General features: G+C 40.2%; 1 protein-coding gene across 3 annotated transcripts in view; it reads left to right on the top strand.

The window, feature by feature from the left end:
* Positions 1 to 305: 305 nt before the first annotated feature.
* Positions 306 to 21,258, top strand: part of FOCAD (focadhesin) — a 96,596-nt gene continuing 75,643 nt past the window's right edge. For 2 of the 3 annotated variants that reach the window (XM_039566935.1, XM_039566937.1), the window contains exons 1-7: positions 306 to 383; positions 4,234 to 4,336; positions 4,780 to 4,868; positions 7,823 to 7,897; positions 9,573 to 9,727; positions 13,823 to 13,927; positions 20,455 to 20,556. In XM_039566935.1, the coding sequence (XP_039422869.1) occupies positions 4,812 to 4,868; positions 7,823 to 7,897; positions 9,573 to 9,727; positions 13,823 to 13,927; positions 20,455 to 20,556 (494 nt within the window). In that variant the 5' untranslated portion in view covers positions 306 to 383; positions 4,234 to 4,336; positions 4,780 to 4,811. The remainder of the gene's footprint in view (positions 384 to 4,233; positions 4,337 to 4,779; positions 4,869 to 7,822; positions 7,898 to 9,572; positions 9,728 to 13,822; positions 13,928 to 20,454; positions 20,557 to 21,258) is intronic. The other variant, XM_039566936.1, reaches the window with a different exon arrangement.

The following is a 21,258-nucleotide window of genomic DNA, read 5'->3' as shown; positions in this document are numbered from 1 at the left end:
TCTTAGAAGTGTCTTCCAACCTAGTTGGTTCTGTGATTATGTGGTAACATGCAGCAACCAGAGCATCATTTATTCTTCACGTCCAGGGTCTTCCTGATGTCCCTGCACCTTACTGACAACTGCGTGCCAAAGCATTTAGGAGGCTGAAGACACTCACTCTGCGGTAATGCTGAGGCCGATAAAGGTTTGCGTTCTTTCCTGCGCGGCATCTGCGCCGGGCGCCCCCACTGCTCGCCGCGCTCCCGTGAGCTCGGCTCCTCCCGCGGCCCTTCCAGCCCGCCGCCGCCGCCGCGCCTGCGCCGGGTGCCGCGCATGCGCCCAGGGCGCGGCCGGCTCGGGCGCAGCGGGAGGAGGCGCGCCCGGCCCAGCCCGGCCTGGCCGAGGTGAGGGGCCCCGGGGGCGGCGGGGCGGGCGGGGGGAGCGATCCGCGGCGTCCGGACCGCAGCGAAGTAAAAGCAGCTGCCGCTGCTGCGCTGTGTGAGGGGGTGTTGTTTGTTTGACATTTTTATTTAAAGCTGGCCGCTTTGAGACGTTTGCGTATGTCGCACGCAAGCGGTGAGGGTGTGCAGGTGTTCTCACCCCTGGCTTGGCAGGAACACCGGTTTGAATCGGGAGTCCTTAGAAAGGAGCCGGTGGCAATACATATGAGAAGTGTGGTCTCAGTGCTGCCTGCGATAATTTTCTGTTACTTAGCTTAATTTACCTTGATGGAGTTTCTTTTGGAGAACTGAACCAGATCTGAAGGTGTAGTGCCATGACAGCACCTCTCTGGTTCACTTGAATTAGCAATGCTTGTCCCTCTTAGCATTAGGATGCTTTATTAGATGTGTGGCAAGGATTTGGTAGTGGAGGGGTTACAGAGGTGGCCTCTGTGAGAAGCTGCCAGAACCTTTCCTCATGTCTGACAGAGCCAGTGCTGCAAGTGGACCAGCCACTGGGTGATGCCAAGCCTGTCAGTGATGGTGGCAGCACCTCAGAGATAAAAAGTTTAAGAAGGTGAAAAACTGCTACACAACAGCAGTCCAAGGAGAGAAGTGCAATATGAGAGAAACAGCCCTGGAGACACCAAGGTGCGGAAGGAGGGAGAGGAGATGCTCTGCATGCTGGAGCAAATACTGTTGTGCAACCCATGGTGAAGACCATGGTACAGTAGCTTGTGTGCCTTGCAGCCCATGGAAGTCCATGGTGAAGCAGGTGTCCATCTGCAGCCTGTGCAGAACCCCATGCCAGAGCAATGGGATGCCCGAAGGAGGCTGTGACTCCATGGAGAGGAGCCCATGCTGGAGCAGGTTCCTGAAAGGACCAGTGGCTCCATGGAGACAGGAGCCCATGCTGAAGTAGGTTTTCTGGAAAGACTTAGAATGCACACTTGAGCAGTCTGTTCCTGAAGAACTGCATCCTGTAGAAGGCACTCATGCTGGAGCTGTTAATGAAGAATGCAGACTGTGTTTGGGATCCTGTGCTGGAGCTGGGAAAAGTGTGACTGTGACCTCATTTCCTGACCCCCTACTCCATTCGGGGAGAAGAGGTAGAGAAGTTGGTAGTGAGTGAAGCTGACCACAGGATAAAGGGAAAGGTGGGGGGAATTTATTTCTAGGTTTTTTTCGTATTTCTTGTTATTCTACTCAGATTTCAGTGGTAAAAATAAATTTCCTTGACTTGAGTCAGTTTTCCCCATAACAATAACTGCTGAGTGATCGTCCTGTCATTGTGTCATGAGCCCTTAATCATATTTTTGCTGCTTTTCCACTTGAGAGACAGTGATAGAGCAGCTTGGTGGCCACCTTGCAGTAAGTCAAGCTCAAGCGTGCACAGATATTTATCACTTACATTGACTAAACAAGCCAAGGTCCCTTTCCAATACCTTGTCTTCTCTTTCTTTATCGTGTGTGTGTGTGTGTGTGTTTGGTGATTTTTTGGGGTGGATGATTTTTCATGTGTGTGATTGATGGTGTATCATAGAATGTCCTGAGGTGGAAGGGGCCCACAATCATAGAATTGTGGAGGCTGGAGAAGACCTTCAAGGTCATCACATCAAGCATTTCCCTGAAAACCACTATGTCAGCTAAACAGTAGCCAGAAGTGCCACATATCCAGTCATTTCTTGAACTCTTCCAGGCTTGGTGACTCCACCACTTCCTTCCTTGTGGGTTTTCAGGACTTCACTGGGGTTGGTAGAGAGGAAGATGATCTATTCAGACCAGTTTTGATGAGAGGATTGGGCTGGATAAGCTCTGGAAATCTTTGTTCTTAAACTGTCTGGTTTAGTGATTCTTACTAGGAATAATACACATGGTATGGATTTACCAAGGAAAAATTATGCCTCACCCACCTGATTGCCTTTAATAAATAATAATTGGATTTGTAGTCAAGTGGAGGGGTAGATGTCATTTACCTCCTCTTGAACAAGGTTTTCAACACTGTCTCCCACCCTGTTCCTGTGTCAAAGGTAGAATATGTGCCTGCTGGCAGGGCTGCCCTCTGCATGGAGGAGAGGAACAGGGTGATGGGAACCTCAGGAATTTCAGCAATGACAAATGCCCTGTGTTGGCCCACCCCTTACAGGATGGGCTGGCGAGCAGTTCTGTGGGGATGCCATGGGGCCTGGCAGGCATTGCCCTGGGATGTGTGAGAGACCTCTGTTAGGGTGAGATTTGTCCACCTCCGTTCAGCAGTCCTTGGACCTCATATTGACATGTCCAGTTTTGGATCCCTGTGTAGGGAGACATACTGACCGTAAAGACTGAATTCAGCAGAGATCATTGAGATAATGGGGCTGGGCCCTTGCCCTTTGAAGAGAGGCTGTGGTTACTAGGACTGGCTCAGCTGGGAGGAGGGACAGCTTCACTGGTACCCAGTAGCAGCCCTGGCACCAGTGGTAGGGGGATAAAAGGAGGCACTGCCAGGTGCTTCACAGGAGTTCATGGCAAATAGAGCTAAACACTACTGATGGAGAGAAAGCTTTTGTCAATCAGAACAGCTCAGTAAAGTGGTGCCTTCCCTGATCTTGAGAGGTTTTCAAAGCCTCATTGGGCCAAAGTCTTGAGCAACCTGCTCTGACCACATCTGAACTTCCTTTGAACTGGAGGTTGGATGAAAAACATCTTTAGGTCTCTGCCATCCTTGATTATCCATGTATCCTGTAAATTTTACAGGCATTCCATATGCATACACAGTTGCCTTTTCTAGGGGTGAATGCTGAAGACTGAGGAACTGTTCAGGTAGTATTTAAATTAATTGAATTGCACTGATACACCTGTTGCATTGTAACTATCCTAGATGTTTAGTTTAGATTGATAGAAATTTAGGATTTGTGTCTGATGCAAGGACAATGGACTTCCAGTCTGTCTGGAATAGCTGATTTGTGCTTACATTGAAAGTATGCTCTGTGCTTGTAATGTTGCTGTGCAGTAGTTTTTCCTTTTAATGTGGGTAAAAAAATTACCTGATGAGAGATAGAATATAATTCCAGTGTGTTTGTGTCAACACTGCCCAGGAAGGACCCTTACCTCATTTTGCTGCTTGTTGGGTAGAACTGAGGGGGCTTGGATTTATGTATATAAATAGGTTGATACATCTAGATCCACTGGAGTTATTAGCTATGCTCAACAGATCTACATATGTCTGGATTTGTTTGCTGTAGCAGTCTTTTTTTTTTTTTTTCTAAAACAAGGTATCAGCTCTAGTTCAATGTGTGTTCATTTATTATATGGACACCTGTTGTCTCAAAATGCAATTACATCTGTCTAAAGCTATACAAACCCATACTGGCATCAGTGTTGTTTTTTTTCTCCTGCACTTTCAGACACGTAATCCACAAATGTGTGGGAGTACCTCACTACTTAACTGCAAGGAATTTGTATTCACTGATCTCTTAATGTAACTATTAATTTTGAGTTTTCCTGCTGCAAATGGTATTTTTTGTGGCACATGCTACATTTACTTGTATCCAGGCTTGAATTCCATCCTTTTTAAAATCAGTGGCAAGATTCTGAATGCACCACACTGATAGCGTATCTTGGAATTGGAGTACTATGCATGTATATATTTCCTCAGGGCTTACTGCAAAGGATTACACTCAGGTTTTCAACAAGTACTAGCTTTTTGGTTTTCTAAGGAAGCCATTCTAAATGACTGAAGGTGCATTTATAGTAAAAAATATTTGAGTATTTGCTGTGACCCTCAGTTTCATTGGTGTGCAACAAACTGACTTCTAATTTTTCTTTAATGTAGGTTTGTGTGTGCTTGTGAGTACCTGCATATTCCAACTTACTGAGAAGGTTTTCACTTTAAGTGTTCCAGCCCCTAACTACAATTACCATTTGCAATCTCACAGGTTAGTCTTTTGTTTGTTTTACTTCTGGTTTTACATGAAATAATGGAAAATTTGTGGATAATTTTGCATTTTAAATCATGTTTGAGAGACTGTGAACACACTTCTTGAGCTGTCTCATTTTCAAGTCAATGAGATATACTTAAAATGCTCTCAAAAATACATGCTCTCAGAGTACACATATGCTGTGCCATATGGAATGGTGTATTTGTTGCAGCTTTAAGAAATGTCTGTAACCCATGCTTTGTGCTGGACCAATGAGTATTCACCATTTCTTGGGTTCAAGCCCAAAAGACAAGGTGATATGGTAGATTTCAGAGGGGGAAGAAAATGCTTTAATGCTTGCATCTGTTGTTAAATACAACATAAATCTTGGGGGGAGGGGGTTGTAGAAAATAGCATGCTGTCCTTCCTAGTCCTAAGTATATTTTTTCAATCTCTTGCAGAGTGAAATTTAGTGTCATATGACAGAGCCAAAATGTTGGATGACATCAAGAAGCGATTTGAATTTCCTAATGCAGTTGTTCAGTCACAGGTAATTTTTTAAAAGCATCAAAACAAGTCAAGTTGTCTGTGGAAATGTTTGTTCCAACAGCTGCTGCTTATCTGCCTATCTGTTTTTTCTTTTCCAAAGTCAGAAAACCAGAGAAACAGGGTATTCTTAAATTGCAATCAAATTCTAATTACCCTCTCTGTGTAATCGAAACATAGGACATAATTGCTCATCACTATAAAGTCTCTTCAGGAAAATCAGAAACTTTCCATGACTGGATGGTTGGAGTGTGGCCAAGTGTTTTTTAGTGACCTTGTGATCTCAAGAGAAACCAGAAATTACCAGACGCCGTGTGTGGGGCTGAAATATTTCACAATACTTCATAGAACTGCTCTGTTTCTTCCTTTGTGATGAGAACTGATGAACTACTGCAGTCTTGTCTGTCATCAAGGGATGACTGTGTGCAGCTCAGCTCAGCCCCCTTTATTTTCTGATCTATGCATTCGCTCCTCATCATTTTCACCTGAAATTCTCATGTACAAAAAAACGTTTATCATAGTATGTTTAATGGACAGGAAAGAGTGATAGGAATAATGGTCTCTGGTTAAAAAATATACCTTCTTTGCTTTGGCCATTTTTCATTTCAGTATTAAAAATTCATCTCTTTGGCTGTAAGTTCATTGCTGATTTCCCTGTTTTCTTCCTCATCCTATTTTGAATTTAGGAATAAATATGTACCCATTTGTTTGGTAAAATAAGTTGATGGAAATGCAGTCTGTGCATCCTGGTGCCTCTCTCGCCTCTTCATTTCAGTCAGTTCACCTTGGTTTAACAGTAAGTAGGTTTGAAAGAGAGATGCAGAAGTCTACTTGTTATCAACTTGGCATTTGGGAAAAAAAGCCATGTCCCTGAAACCTGAAGTTCGTCTAAGGTCTAGCAGTGTCTTGCACTGCAGATGAGTTTATATCATTACTACCCTTGATGAGTAGGACTCAGCATCTTTGAAGCAGTTCATTTTTCTTGAGTGCAGAATGTCCCCATGGTACACTGTTGTATTGCTTAAGTGTCATGATTTATCACTACAGCTGAACATCATTAAGGTCTACTGATGTGCTTTGGCTGATTTTGTCCTGTGCTTTGGCTGTTTTCATAGTTTCCACTTGTTTTCTGTGACCCCTGGAAAGTGTTCTGTAATCTTCAAGCTATAATCAGGTCAGGATTCAACTTCATGAGAGATGTCTTTTCTTTCTGGGACCAACCAAGACATCTGCTCTGCAGAGCATGTAATCTACACACGATCAGAAAAGTGAGGAACTTGAGCATAAATTTGTAGGTCATAAAGTTTTACTGCTTAATCAAGTTCTAGAAACCCTGGGACCTAATCTGCATTTTGACTTTTCTGTATAGCTAGGTCACTGCAAAAGCCAGGTTTCTGTTGATAGGCCCCTTTTCCTTTGTAATGGAAGTGTCTTAAGGATGTAGGTGTGAATTAACTTCTGAAGGTCCTTTTAAAGAGAAAAAAGAAAAGATAATTTACCAAAAGGCTTCCCTTGGTAAGTTCACTGAAAGAGATCTGACCTGCCTGGGGAGTTCACTGTTGCTCTTGCAATGGGATAGCTGCAGAAAAACAGATAAATGTCTGACTTGGTCCCATTTTCTCCTTCTGTTTCCTCAAGAGTAAGATTTCCAAATAACCTGTCTTTTTAAGTCAAATATGTTAGAGTACATATCCTTACTTGTGAAAAGCTTAGTCCTTGTAGTCTAGGAATATTTAAAGTGCCATCTTTCCAAGAAATGTAAGTTCTTACTTCAGTTTGTTATGACAGGTTAGCAACTAGTACCTAAATGAAGTGGAAATAAATCTTGAAAGCAGAAGGAACCAGATACCATTGAAAATAATCTGTTCCTGTCGTTTTATACACTAACAAAAATGAAATGCTAATTTTTATTCCTTGCTGGCCTAGTTTACTTTTTCCAAAAGTAATGATCTGTCTTTACCAGAGAAGTGTAGATGCAGCAGCTGTTCTGGGCACATTGATAGTCTGAAACATTTTTGTGTTGTTACTATGAAAACATGTCTTTCTGTCTTTCGCAGAATGGGTTTTCTGTGTAACAGTATCAATAATTACAAAACAAGACAGAGGAAGTCATTAGAGATGAGTCAGAAACAAAAGTCTAGGTTCAAACAACCTGAAGCCTTTGAGTGTATTTCAGTTCACATTTAGATTTTGAAGGGCAGTTTGACGAAATCAAACTTCTACTAAAATAGAATGAGGAGCTTAGTCTTTGCCTCAAAAGAATAAACCTGGGCTGTTTTGGGGAACGGAAGCCTTTTGTCTTGAAGATTTTGACTATTTAAAACTTGTTAGTGATTTCTGCCAAGGAATAGCTTAATGAGATAATGTTATTGTCAAATTCCCTGTTTAAAGTAAATGAAACATTTCTGGCAGGAGCTGTGATAAGGGGATATGCAAAGTGCTTAACGCAAAACTTGTGATGCAAAAATTTGGGCAGGTTGCTTACATTTGCTGTGTTCTGCTTCCTCTCTTGCTTCTGCTTCCCCATACAGTACAGGATTTAGTAATTACTAGTGCTTTTAAGGACATGGGGATCTGTGCAGCTGTGGAGCTATAAATGTTTATTGAAGTTGTTGCATTAAAATATCTGCAATTCCTAAATATCTGTGTACCTGTACAAAGAGGCCTTTGGACCTATGTGGAGCCCTATGGAAGTTTGTTTCTTTTGTGCCTCAGCATAACAGTAAAAGTGAGTATGTCAACATTATGGAAAATTTTGACCCTGAAGCATGTTTCAGCTTCAATACCCATAAGGTTGTATTTCAAATCATAACAAAATAATCATATGCAACAGCGTTATAAAGACTTCTTAATGGAGAATTTAAAAATCATGCATGTGTTTTTTATTTCTTCAGATTTCTTTTAATTTTACTTCTTTTCATGCATCTGTGTATGTTTTTTATTTCTTTTTCTCTTTAGGCAGTGGGCCATTTGATTGCTGCAATACTGAAAGAAAAAGTTTCTTCGAAGAAGATCAGACAGGCTTCTGACCAGGTCTGTGTCATTTTTTCACTTTTGTCTTCTCTTTCATCCTTATGTTTTAATTCTGTGTGCTTTGTCTAGGTTTTCCCATTCTCCACTGTGTAATTTTAGTACAATTCTAGAACTTAAATAAGGTAGTTATCAGTATGTATTTGGGCATGCAGGTAGAAACAGTTAAACTCTGGCATCAGAAGAGTAGTTTTACTTCCATTAGAAGACTTAATGGCAGAAGTCTTAATTCTGCAGAATACCCACATCTAGCTATGTTCAGTTTAGGAGAGTTCAATTTAGTTACATTACTGAGAGTGAAGTACCACAGGATGAGACATTGTGTCTTGATTTGGAAATTTGTTTACATTGCTATAAAAATTTCAAAAGGTATGGCATTTCACATACCTGCATTGGTGTTATATTTCATATCATCTAACTAGAGCTTGTATTTCTTTAGGAGAGAGCAGGATGTAAAGGCATACTTTTCATTTTAAATGAGTCAAGCTCACTTAAATGCATGTCTTGTTAATAAAGAGATATATGAAATGTTGGCAATTGCAAGTGTCGCAGCAAATGGGAAAGGTGTTAGTTAGGATTTGCACCTGTTTTTTCTCCCCAAAAGCTGATATGCCCAGAAATGAACAGAAGATGATCTGTGGATTTTTATTACACAGTCTGGGGACTTCACCCTGACAAACCAGACATGGAAAGTGCTAAGTTTTGATGTGAGGGAGTATTGGAGGTGTGTAGTTTATCTAACAGAAGCTCTTTCAGAGTCCTGATCATAATAGTGTTCCCGAATCACATTCTGTTTTGAGCTACAAGCTGATATTTTCCCTTTAATGCTGCTTACATGAAGGTATTAGGCTGAAATACAGCAACACCTTCTAAAATGCTAGGAAGCAGAAGATTGTGCTGGTTAGACATTGCAGACTTCCTTTATATTCAAGAGCATTTTGCCATGTTTGGTTGTTTTAAAACCTGCCTTGTTCTCCATTTGTAAGTCACAAAGTCAGCAAACTAACCTATGAGTACTAATTTACCATGGAAACAAGCAGCAGTTTTGATGATTACTGCCAAATCTTCATGCTTACTAGCAAATAGAGCTTCATGTGTTTTGTAAAGATGACTTACCTTTGGATAGCCCTTTGTACACCTGTCTTTTACCTGTCTGTGCTACATGTTGCTGTAGACACAGCTTGTCATGGCAGTTTCTGAGTTGTCTCCAATTGCATCCGTATTTTTTAAATCAGGAAATTGATGATAACCTGCTTGTGGATGCCCCATGTGCCTGGATGTGTTCAAGGTCAGGTTGGATGGGGACCTGGGCAACCTGACAGTGAGTAGCATCCCTGCCCATGGCCCAGAGTTGGAACTATATGGTCTTTAAGGTCACTTCCAACACAAACCATTCCATGATTCTATCTGCATAGGCGCAGCTGAAAAATTCATCTGCATTACCTTTTTGTCAGAGACAGTAAGTGCTGTACTCTGACTTGGACCTAGACAGCAGAGGGCAAGAAACTGGGAGCTGTCCCCACAAAGACCTTTCTGAGGAATAGAATCTGTACCCCAGCTTCCTCTTGCTTCAGGAGAAGCTGTTGAGTTGGTTTTTATTTAAAAGTGTGTTTGAGATGAATGAAGATAAATCAGCGTGAGCCTTCTCATTACCTGTGTCCCATGCTTTTGCCTTCAGACTCCTGCTCTGAACCTGCTTTGGGAGAAGTGCTGCAGTGAGAATGTTGCCTTGCGAACAGCCTGCTGTGAGGGCTTGGTGGCACTTGTAGTGGAGAAACATGCTGAGCTTGACTACGTTCTTCACGGAGCTCTCAACCTAATTCCCTCAGCAAGGTAGTATTTGGTTGCCTGATTTTTGTCAGCTAGTTACCAGTTACTGCTTTTCTCTTACAAGTATGGAGGAAGAGAAGTTCTGGGTCAGTATCTTCAGATACACTGTGGCATTAAGGGCTGCTACTGCCCTGCCACTCTGCTGAAGGGTGTTGCTTTCACCTTTGCTATGTGACAATATGGGTCTGACATAAGAACTCTTAGAGTATTCTGTGGATGTAAGCTGAAATTGTTAGTAGTTCAGACTAGTGCTCTCAGCTTTGAACTGTGGAACCTCAGAAGTCAATGAACTGCTTAGTTTTGTTGCCCCTGTCATAGAAAGGGGAAAGAAACGGCATCAGCTTCCATTATGGGGGATTATGTCGTGGTTTAATCTCAGTCAGCAGCCAAGCCTCATGGAGCTACTCGCTCACTCCCCTACCAGTAGGATTAGGGAGGGGGTAAAAGGTAGAAAACTTGTGGGTTGAAATAAGGAAAGTTTAACAGGGAAAGTAAAAGCTGTGCACACAAGCAAATCAAAACAAGAAATTAATTCACTGCTTCTCATGGGCAGGCAGGTTTTCAGCCATCTTCAAGAGAGCAGGGCTCCATCACATGTAATGATGACTTGGGAATACAAATGCCATCAATCCAAACACCCCGTCTTCTTTCCCTCCACTTCATATACTGAGCATGATGTTACATGGTCTAGAGTATCCCTCTGGTCAGTTTGGGTCACCTGTCCCTGCTCTGTCTTCTCCCAACCTGCCAAGCACCCCCAACTTCCTCCCCAGTGTGGCAGTACAAAAAGCAAAAAAGGCCTTGGCTGTGTGTAAGCCCTGCTCACCAATAACAAAAACATCTCTATTATCTGTAAACATCTGTATTATCCACCCTGTCTTCAGCACAAATCTAAATCATAGCCCCATACCAGCCACCATGAAGAAAATTAACTCTACCCCAGCCAAAACCAGCACAGAGGGAAATAACTTCATCAGTCTGTCAAAAAACTGGTTGCTCAAATAAAGTCACCATAAGAATGTGTGTTGGGAGTAGGAATGCTGCAGTTGGTTTCCTTGTCTGCTGAGGAAGAAATTACTTTACTTTGAAGCTACTTCCTCCTACACAATTCTGCAAATAGAGTGCTTAGATCTCACAGTGGTCTTTTGACCTAGACTGCCTATCCAACATATTGAGAAAATGCAGTTGTGGGGGAAAGAGGCACTGTGCATAACATTTAGAAATAGGAAGTCACATGATGATTGGGAAGAGATTTCCATTCAAATTTACCAACCTTATTAGCAGTCCCTTTTGACTGCTAAGTGGATTTGTGCACCAAGCTGTGACATTCTCTTGCTGGGGACGGGTAGAGTTGTTTTTAGCCAAACCAGCTATTTAGAGCTATGTTTGTGATACTTTGTGCTGGTGGACTCAGCACAGAGGTTGCAAGAACCATGCTATTCAAGACATGTTCTTCACCCCTTCTCTCCTTCACATAATCAGTTTTACACTAAGGTCTCTCATACTCAGTCTGAGCCGAAGGTGAGCTTAGGTTTGAGTAAACCAGTGAAATGCTTAAAAATTTTTTCTAACCTTGTGACTTGCCTGTTTACCGCTAGGATCTTGCTGTGCTGATGCTGTTTCTATGCTGGGTTTGCAATACATGATTACGGTTTCCTAGAAGAGGTTTTGCAAATACATTTTTATAATATAATCTCTGCAAACCACTGTCCTCCAAATGACAAAAATTTGGGGCATTTTGGGGTTAAGGGAGGAGTCTACATTGTTAACGAATAAGTAAAAGTACCTGTGCTAAGACTATGAGAAACTGAGTCCTGTGGCATAAGGTGGAGTGAAAGTTTTATTAACAGTGGCTTGCAGAGTAAGAAATTTGAAGTTCCTGTTCAGCTGAGGGTTTATTACAGTATCAACAGTTTATAAGGTTATAAAATGTTAATACAGCTTTGTACTTCAAAGAATAAACAGTGTAAAATGTGATATTTTAAATTAAGTTAAGCTTAAGAACAAAATCAGAGTTACATACTGAGGAGACTGTGATCTGCCCCATTTCTACACTATTCTTTGATTTTTCTAAAAATTTTTTTTCATGTGTGAAACCAACACATGACTGATTGCTATACTAAGTGCTGGCAAATTACGCAGTAACCTTTCATGTATTTTTGGCTTCTTTCCCACTGCTACCCCCTCCTCCCCCGGGCTGCTACAATTCAAACTGCATACACTATGGATTGCAAGACAGGGTTTATGTTGCCTAACCACAGAAATCTGTGGTTTAAAACGTCTGTAGCCTCAGGAGCTCATTAAACTGACAATTTCAGATTGCCTCTTTTCAGTGCTAATACTTTTTTTTTACCTGGACTTAGAATTGTAGTCTGCAGTCTGCCATCCTGTGCCCTGCCAAGTTTTCTTCTGTGTGCCTTTGCAGTGCTCTGTGCACAGTGTCACTAAAATAAAAAGCAGCAGCCAGTGGCAGCTAGCAGAAAGGCATTTGCAACCACCAAGCACTTTCAGTGCTGAATGGAGTTAGGTGTATATTTTATTGGCAAAGGCTCCACATGTTGTATTCTTGCTTCTCTTCCTTCTGTTGCAGTGAATTTTGCAGGGGCTAAGTGCACCTGCTGGATTATATTTTGTCAGATGTATCAAATTATGCACAGTAGAAACGACATGTAGAGATGAAGCTTTCATGTTTATCTGAGTTAACTTCTTTGGTTCACAATACCTGCTCATTGTATGTATTATTGTAATTGGCTCTTAAGACCCAGTGTTTCCTTTTATGCCCTAAGAGTTTAAACTGCATGGAACATCATATTTATATGCATGTTTGTGTGTTTATGCATATATAGGAAATATTTACATATGGAGATACATAGACATGTATTTTCACGTTTTTAAGATTGGTTTCCAGCATTTTGTGTAGATGACAATGGGAAAACCCTGCCTGTGTTAATAATGAACAAGGATAAATAATCAAGTCAATCTACTGAAAAACCTGTGAAAAGATTATTGTAATCTTAAAGAAACTGTCAGAAGGATTTCTGTGTATATGCATGTTTTCAGAATGTTTTTATTACTGAGCATCCATGCCTATAGGAGGTGGGGGATGTCCTTGCAATATGACATGCCTTTGTGTTGCTTGTGTTCAGGAGGTGAGTGCAAAGCCTAAAGCATCTCTTCTCTTCCCACTTCCGGCTTGGGAATTAGGACCAGCAATACAGGAGTTTCAGAACAGGAAAGACCATTTTCTTACCGAGTTTTTTATGGTTTGTCTTTTTCCTCCTTGCTGCAGTTATCCAATTGAAGCTGGGAAATACTCTTGCAAATTCCCGTTTAACTGACTTTTTCTGGCAGTGAAGAATCTAAAAGATTGTTCTCTCTTTCCCTCCCCTACATCCATCCAAAAATCTCCCTCTGTGTTTTTGGTTGACTGTATTGGGATTTAGAACTCTTCAGCACATCTTCCTGTTAGCTGCTTTGCAGCAGAGTTCTGTCAAGCCTCAATGTCTTCTTGTATTGTCAGATTTCAGTATTTTGAGAGCAAGGTGTCACAACAGACAGTCATTTTATAAGTGGTCCATTCTGAAAGAGAGAGAGAAAATACAAGTATGTTCTATCACTTTTGATCTGGGTCAGTGCTTTCCAGCACAGAAGAGAGAATATAGTACTATAGTATCTGAACTATAAAAGTAAGCATTTAGTAGTGGGGAGATCCACTGTGGGACTCTGTAGATGTTCCCTGGTGTGCCACAGCACCTTATTGAAAAGAGTCAGTCTGCAGGTGGTGACAAGTATGGTAAAGGTTTGACAGTTGTAAGTGCTGTTTGCCTTGTATTCCCATTCGTGTAATATATGGTAGAAGCAACCCATCAAAAGTTTTGATTGATACATTAATTATTCCCTTTGCTGTTTTTTTTCATTATGTGAAAAGGAAAACAAAGATACATAAATGCGCAACTTGCCCAGAACTGTGTGGGCATAAGTTAAGGGGTCCATAAGTAGAACTCCAGGTCCCAAGGGTCAATTTTCTTCCTTCTCTTATGTACGACTCAATTAATGTAGCTGCAGACTTGACAGTAACTCAGTTCTTTTTGTCAACAGGAATGTGCACGGTTTAGTAAAAACTATTTGCAAGTTAATACAAATTCAAGCTATTCAACTGGGAAAAGATGGAGATGAGTCTGTTTGGAGTCTGTATGGAATCAGGTTAGTTTCACATTCCTTGTATTTAGAAACAATAGTAACTTTCTCTCTGATTTCCAGAAAAAAAAGAGAAATTAAGTTAATACTGGATTTCAGTCTTACTCTTTTTTGTGTGTTTTGCTTTGTTCACACTGTGCAGGGAATCATGTGCTGGCACAGGTTGCCCACAAAGGTTGTGGAATCTCCGTCCTTGGAGATAACAGAACTTGACCGCATGGGATACTGGGTAGCCTTCACTAGCTGACTGCTTGAGCTTATGGGTTGGACTGGGTGATCTGAGTAGGTCCCTTTCAACCTAAATGATTATCCGATTATGTGATTTTTTTTTTTTTTTTGGTTGAAAGTTTTAAGGAGTTTTGTAATACAAGGATAAGATTCCTGCCATAGGCTCGAAAGGGACAAAGGCAGTGTGAGAAAACAAGTACTAAGACTTATTCAAATAGTGGATGATTTCTAATATTTCTTTTAATAAGTATTTTATTTTAAGGCTATGAATCACTTCCCTCTCACTTGTTTTTCCTGCTTTATTCTTATTCTAAAAGTCATGTTCCTGAATGTCTTTGCTGTTAAGGTGATTGACGTATAAAAATAAAATACTTAAAGATGAATATACAGCTACTTATCTAAAACTTCTTGTTCATGCAATACCAGACTTCTGAAGGGGACATCCTAGAGACTTCATCCATCTCTTGAGAAACCATGAGTCAGTACTGACATTACAAGCCTCTATTGTATCTTTTCTGGAGAATGTCCCAGCTTGGTAGATGTCATGAATGCTTTTCAAGTTACTTTTTATGCAGTTAAGAGGTATTGTTGTAGGAGGCTGTAGCTATAATGGCTTAAGGGTATAAAATGTATTATTTGAGAGACAGGAATCATGTCTTTAATGAAACAAAATGAAATAGTGAAGAAAAGTGAAACAGACTTCGGAGTGCTGGATGTGTTTGCATTCCTGAAATTCTGCATGCATTTGTTTTTGTGGCTATATCAGATCTCTTTACAAAATCCCTACTCGTATAGAGTAGTTTTAAATTAAAATGCGGGTAATGAAGATGGAACTCTTTTGAACGCTTTTTTAAAAGCTTCTGGTAGAAGAAGCTAAGTTAAAGGAACTTAATTCTGGCTTCGTATGAAAAAGAGGGTGGTGGGATGTGGCTGGAATAAAGAAACAGCCTCTGCCCAATCAGACGCAGAAAGGTTATTACATGTTTTTCCCACTCATTAAAAGAGAAATTGCTGGTAACATACAGTGAAGGTGAAATTTGGTAATTCAGAATGGTATAAAGTAAAGTAATAGAGAACTGAAAGTAAAAAGCAGACTTTTATTTAGCCAATATGGTTTTTGTTTTCCCTTTTGGTTACAGTTAACTGTAATGAAGAGAAATGATTGTTTGACATACGGTCAGAGCCCTGGGGTTTTGAAACGTGACTTCTGTTTTTTAGTGTACAGAGCAACCTATCTATTCATTGTTATGTAACAATTTTTGTCATTGTGCCATCAAGTGCCATTAAAACCTGATTTTTTGTAAGGAATAGAAGAATGTATACAGTAGCTCACCAACAGTAATCTCCCATTACAGTGCTCATATATTATGCTGTCAACTGTGCAAAAGTATTCCATATGGAAATCATCAATGAAGAATCAAAATGCAACAGTACATTCTCAAGTGGTTTGCTATTGTCACCAGTATTACAGGGTAATAAATAAATGTGGTTTAGGCCAGTGTTAATTCTGGACAATAGAATTAGTTTCATAATACATCTTGTGATGATGTAATGTCATGATCAGTTCCTGAAAAGAAATGGAAGAAAATTAATGTCTTGCAGATTTATTATATAGTGCATTTTATTATATAGTGTTTGTCTGGGATGGAGTTAGCTTTCTCCATTGCAGCCATCTGCAACGAGAACAGTGTTGATAACACACCAGTGTTTTGGCTGCTGCTGAGCAGTGCTATCCTTCCAGCCCATTGCCATCCCTCAAAAGGCCAGGAAGGTTGGGGTAGTCAAGACTTTGGGAGGGGACATAGCCAGGATAGCATACCAAATCTATCCCAAAAGGGATAGTTCATACCACATGTTGCTGTGCTCAGGAATAAAAGCAAAGAGGAAGGAGCTGGGAGTGGATTCATTATTAAGGCGTATGTCTTCCAAAGCAACTGCTACACATACTGACACCCTACAGCACAGGAAGTGGCTGCATGTTGCCTGCTGATAGAAAGTAAAGAGTATATTTTTTTATTTTCCTTTGCTTTCTTTTCTAGGCTTTTCTTTTCTTTAGTAAAGTGCCTTTACCTTGACCCAGGAAGGGCTCCTGTTAGCATTCTCAGTGCAGGTGATTTATGATATGAGTGTACAGAAAATTTGATGTAATTTTTTTCTGAAAGCTATTAGCCTTTCTTTCATGAACTAGTATTTTATGATATTCTTAATGATGCATGGTTTTACTGTTTTAAAGGTCTGGAGAGCTGCCAGTTTTCTGAATTCAAGATTCAGAGCAGGTAGAAAAATGCTTAATAAATGCTTATTTGATGGAGTAAAGTGCTGTTCCTGAAAGGACCAGCTTTCTGAAAGGACCAGGGTCACATCTGCATACGCAGAAAAGTCTGTTGACTGCAGACATTGTTTCCTCATACAGAAAAAAAGTCTGTCACTAAATTTGTCCTTAAATCAGATTGGAGTTCAGTTCTGTTCAGAGATGTAACAAAAAAGTTCAGATGACCTAAAAGTTAAAAATAATGTATGTTTTATTGTTACCCCTCACAAAAATTTATCTTTGTTTCTCTGGACATTTCCATATTATGAGTGGGTAAACACTATGTTTGCTTGGGTGTTTTGCTTTATCCTGAACCCACTAGCAATAATTTAGGATTGTGGCACTGTAATGTCATTTAAAGATGTGTGTTTTACATTGCTGTTCTGGCAGTTCTTAAGTTCTTAAGATGGTGTTGGCAATAAATTGCATCTATACACCTTACTTACTGCTAATAGCATTATCAAATGGAACTTTTTTGGTTTGCACTTTTTGATGTTTCATTATTAATCACTGTTCACTGTGGAGCTTAGGTGACTTCTTTCACTATCCAGTTCAGTGCAGTTTTACTAGTTTCAGAACACACAAGATCTGTCATAAAAGGTTTGCTTTTTTTTCTAGGTAATAAGCCATTTTAATTTTAGACTTGATGTGTCGGATGCTGACTTTAGGAAGGTTCCCCTGGCTTCAGTGTCATTGTAAGCATTTAAGTGATGACTGGAGGCATATTCTCTTGATTAGGAAAGGTAATTAATTTTTAAAATATGACAAAGTTATTGAAATAAGAAGCTGCTATTACCCTGTATGTCTTTACAAGGACTATGTACTTTCAATGTTCTGGCATTGCATTTGGACAGTATTTCTAGCTTTCTGCCGGATAAGGATCTGGTCTATAATCTTGCCGGATTCAGAGACTAGATTCAGAGACAAGCAAGAAGTTTTTTTGCCTCTTGCATGCTATCATCTTTGGAAAGCTGCAATGAAGCAATAAACCTAACTTTTCTGGTCTTTACAGATTGTAAAAGACTCTAACTTTAGTAAAATATTTACAAAATCTAGGTAGGTGGACATATGAAGAACATGTATGTAAGTTGACAAATATTTGAGAAATGAATGTGAGATGTGACAGGCTTCTAGCCCCAAATATGAGGGCCAGACCTGTAGTATGCATAGTTTGTGTTCTTAGTAGATGGCATCTGTTTTCTGAGCATGTTTCACATAGTCCATCGCATCAGTCAGCTTTCTGAAAGAACTTTTGTCTTCAAATTATTTATTTGCCTGAAAAGAAAAACATGTCTTCAGAAGAAAAATTATTTGATGAGCAGAGGAGGAACCAGTCTAAAAAAAAATTAAATCCTGTGTTTTTAGCTCTGTTGTAACCACATAGCAAAGAAATGAGAGTCATTAGGTATGCAAATACTCTGCGACCAGCTTTCATAGTTTGGTGGGCCTTTCATTTAGCTGATGGCTGTGTAACTCTTTGATTATCCTCAAAACTAGTGAGTTGCCCAGGATTTAAAAAATATTGACCTTGAGAATGTAAAAAAACCATAATGAGGAGCACCTCTTTTAGTGTAAGGATATGTCTGCTAGATTATGTTTTTTCATAAATAGTGTCTTGCTAGGCATAACATAACTCTAAACATTCCTGCTTATAGCAGGTAATTATTACCTCTTTAGCTCAGTCAAGGGAAGCCTTAATGTACCATCACATAACGCATTTCAAATTTGCCATGTAATGGGAAAAATTAGATTTTTATTCTTCTGGGGGTTCTTGCAGATCTCATTCACTTCATCTGGAGCTGGGTTGGTTCAGCATTGCTTAAGATGAAGCCCATGTTGTATTATAGTGTTATTGGATGTGAGTGTGTCTCAGTGAATGTTGTCTTCTCTAATAAAAAGACTGTTGGAAATTCTGGCTTTTTCCTCCTCAGAAGTTTTTAAAACAACAATAGTAAATGAAATACCATTGTAAGTCCTTCCTAAAAGTTGTCTCTGACTGTGTCACTCATGCAGTCTCTGAAACTGAGGCAGTGTGTCTTGAGATAAACCACTTCAATGGGTGGCTCTCAAATCATCTACTGCTGAATAGGTAAAACTCCCTGAAGGTCTCTCTGGTGTGTAGAACAGATTTGTTGGACCTGTGAACTGGAAAGATAGTTAACCAAACTGAAGGTGGTGGTTTGCAGCAGATTTATGCTGCCTTTCTCTGTTTGCTATTCCACTTATAGCATAGAATGGTTTGGGTTGGAAGGGTCCCTAAAGATCACCTAGTTGCAGCCCCCCAGTCACCAGACAGAGACACCTTCCACTAGACCATGTTGCTCAAAGGCCCATCCATCCTGTCCTTGACTTTCAGGGATGGGGCATCCAGAGCTCTGGGCAGTAAGTTACACTAGTTAAATGACTTTGGTTTTGTTTCTGACAGAAAAAGTTATGTACTTAAGGTTTCCCTCCTTCCCAGGTTTTCTTCCATCTGCTACTGTACAAGGGTATGTTACAATCCAATTATTAAGGTTCTTAGAAATGCCTCTGCCGGAATTAAGGTGCAAATGAGACCATATGCCAGTCAATAGTAAGGGTTTTATTTGATGGTAAATATGAGAGAGAGAGAGAGAGAAAGGAAGAAAGAAAGAAGTAGAAAATAGGTGGGGGGGGTGGGGAGCAGAAAGAGAGTGACAGGGACAGAATAAGTTAAATATCACCATTCCATGGATCCCAGCGATGCTCCATTGGATCCTCTCCAGCTGGCCTTCTTGGTGGTGAAGGTCCCCCCAAAAAGCTTAGAATCCAATGGGTTTATATACCCTCGAGCCAGGTAGCAATGTCCGGCCATGTCCCCCTGGGGTGGGGGTCAGTCTCTCACAGCAGACTCTGGGTCTGTTGGATCACGTGCAGCCCTGTGGGGCCAAGCCTCTCACGGGAATGTCCCGTGGATGTGCCCTGTGGGGTTGGGGGTTCCACAGCTGGGCCGGTTTGTGTAGTTGGAGGATGGATGTTTAGTGCCTCTCACCAGAGGCTGCACCATGCACCCAAAACCTCTTCCTCCCCCCTTGGTTGGGGGACAGTCTGTGTAAACCTGGCTTCTGTGAGCTGCGCTCTCCCTCCACCCCAAACTCAGCCCGGGATGATTGAACAATGGGCTTCCCTTTATCTAATCAGCAGTTTGACTTTCAGTTCAAAGTCTGACTCTTCAGGGAAGCTTCTTTGGTTGTAGCTTCTTTATAATGAGCAAAACTTTATATCAATGTTTGAGGCATGAACTATTTTCAGTCTCTGACAGGGTAGTCATTGTTTAATGCAAGCATCACACTTCTAGGTGGTGTAGATGGCCTTCAGTCACTGTCTTTGGAGATGCAGAAGGTGTTGGCGATAGATTAATCTGAAAACAGGTGACTACTAGGCCTCAGTGACGTTTATAATGTCAGGGGGCTGACAAAGAGTAAAGTGGAAGTCTCCAGCTTGGTGGTATGACCAAACTTTTTCCTTTTCTGTTTCTTTTACTACATGACAAAATAAAAAAAAAAAAGGAGAAAAAAATTGTTGGGAGCAGGTTTAAAGTATTAAGTAGTAGGATGATGGTCACCTCAATCAGTCTCAGGTGCTGAAGACTTGGATCTGGGCTTCGAAAACTGGACTGATACTGTGTGACAAACAGTTCAGATTTTTTAGTGGGTATTATTTGGAGCTCACTGATACAGCCAGTGACTCAAATGACACTTTTGAAGAGTGAACCGTAGAAATTCCGGTAAGTTAAACAAAAAAGAGTGAGACCAAGCCTTTTCAAATAGAGAGATTTTGTTTTAATCTGGTTTCAGAAGTTCTGAGAAAATACCCTCTTTAGATAGTGAGCCATCTTAGCAAAGCTGGTAAAAGGAGTTGGTAAAAGGAGGAGGTTAAATTGCCTACTTCTACAGCTGTGCTTATTTTGCAGATAGTTTTTTTGCATACTTCCTTTCTGTGTTATGGATATAAATGTAATTTCTTTGTCTTTCAGGAACACTCCTCATCCATTAATCACTGTCCTTGAGAACAGACCTGATTGCTGGCCAGTTCTACTACAGCAGATAACAGTATTTTTCCATCAGTGTCCAGAGAGGTACATGAATGAAAAATTAAAAATAGCCTAGCAAATGTTGACAACTGAATTGTATCATTGTAACCGTTTTGTTGAAGGAAGCTGCAACAAGCAGTAAGAATTCTGTCTTTTGTGAAAGATACTGTGAAAGATAAAACTTAATTACACTATTTCAAGTTTTAAAATAATAATATAAAAAATTCTTCGTTAAATACTGGTATAATCCATCAAAAATCAATTTTATAGCTTTTAATTCACTATGTAGATAAATTTTGTATGGATATAGAATAACTGGTGCAAGACTGATAGCACATTTGAATTTTTTTTTAAAATAAGCTATTTGGCTTATTAGCTTTGTTGAAATTCTGACTGCTTAGTCAAAAAAAATGAATACAATGCAGCTATAACTCATGTATACAAAATGATGGGATGATGAAGGAAAAGGAGGGATGATTAAATCTCATGGAAAAGATGAGGTCTTGAAAAACAATGCATGCTTTCTGATTTAAAAAAATAGAAAAAAAATCAGTGGTACAGCCTTATTATAAAGCATCATTAAAATCAGATAATAACAAATACCCAACTGCCAACAATCTCAGCCTTTCTTCATGCTAACCACTAAGAAACTTGTCGAAGAACGCTTCAGTGTAAGATAAGAAATCTGGCATTCTCAAAGAGAACTGCTTTCAATGATTTTACACCTATATGTATGCTTTTCAGATA

The sequence above is a fragment of the Corvus cornix genome, chromosome Z, assembly GCF_000738735.6.
Source record: "Corvus cornix cornix isolate S_Up_H32 chromosome Z, ASM73873v5, whole genome shotgun sequence".
Lineage (NCBI taxonomy): Eukaryota > Metazoa > Chordata > Aves > Passeriformes > Corvidae > Corvus > Corvus cornix.
The sequence above is the reverse complement of the archived record's forward strand: the minus strand, read 5'-3'. Positions and strand labels throughout refer to the sequence as shown.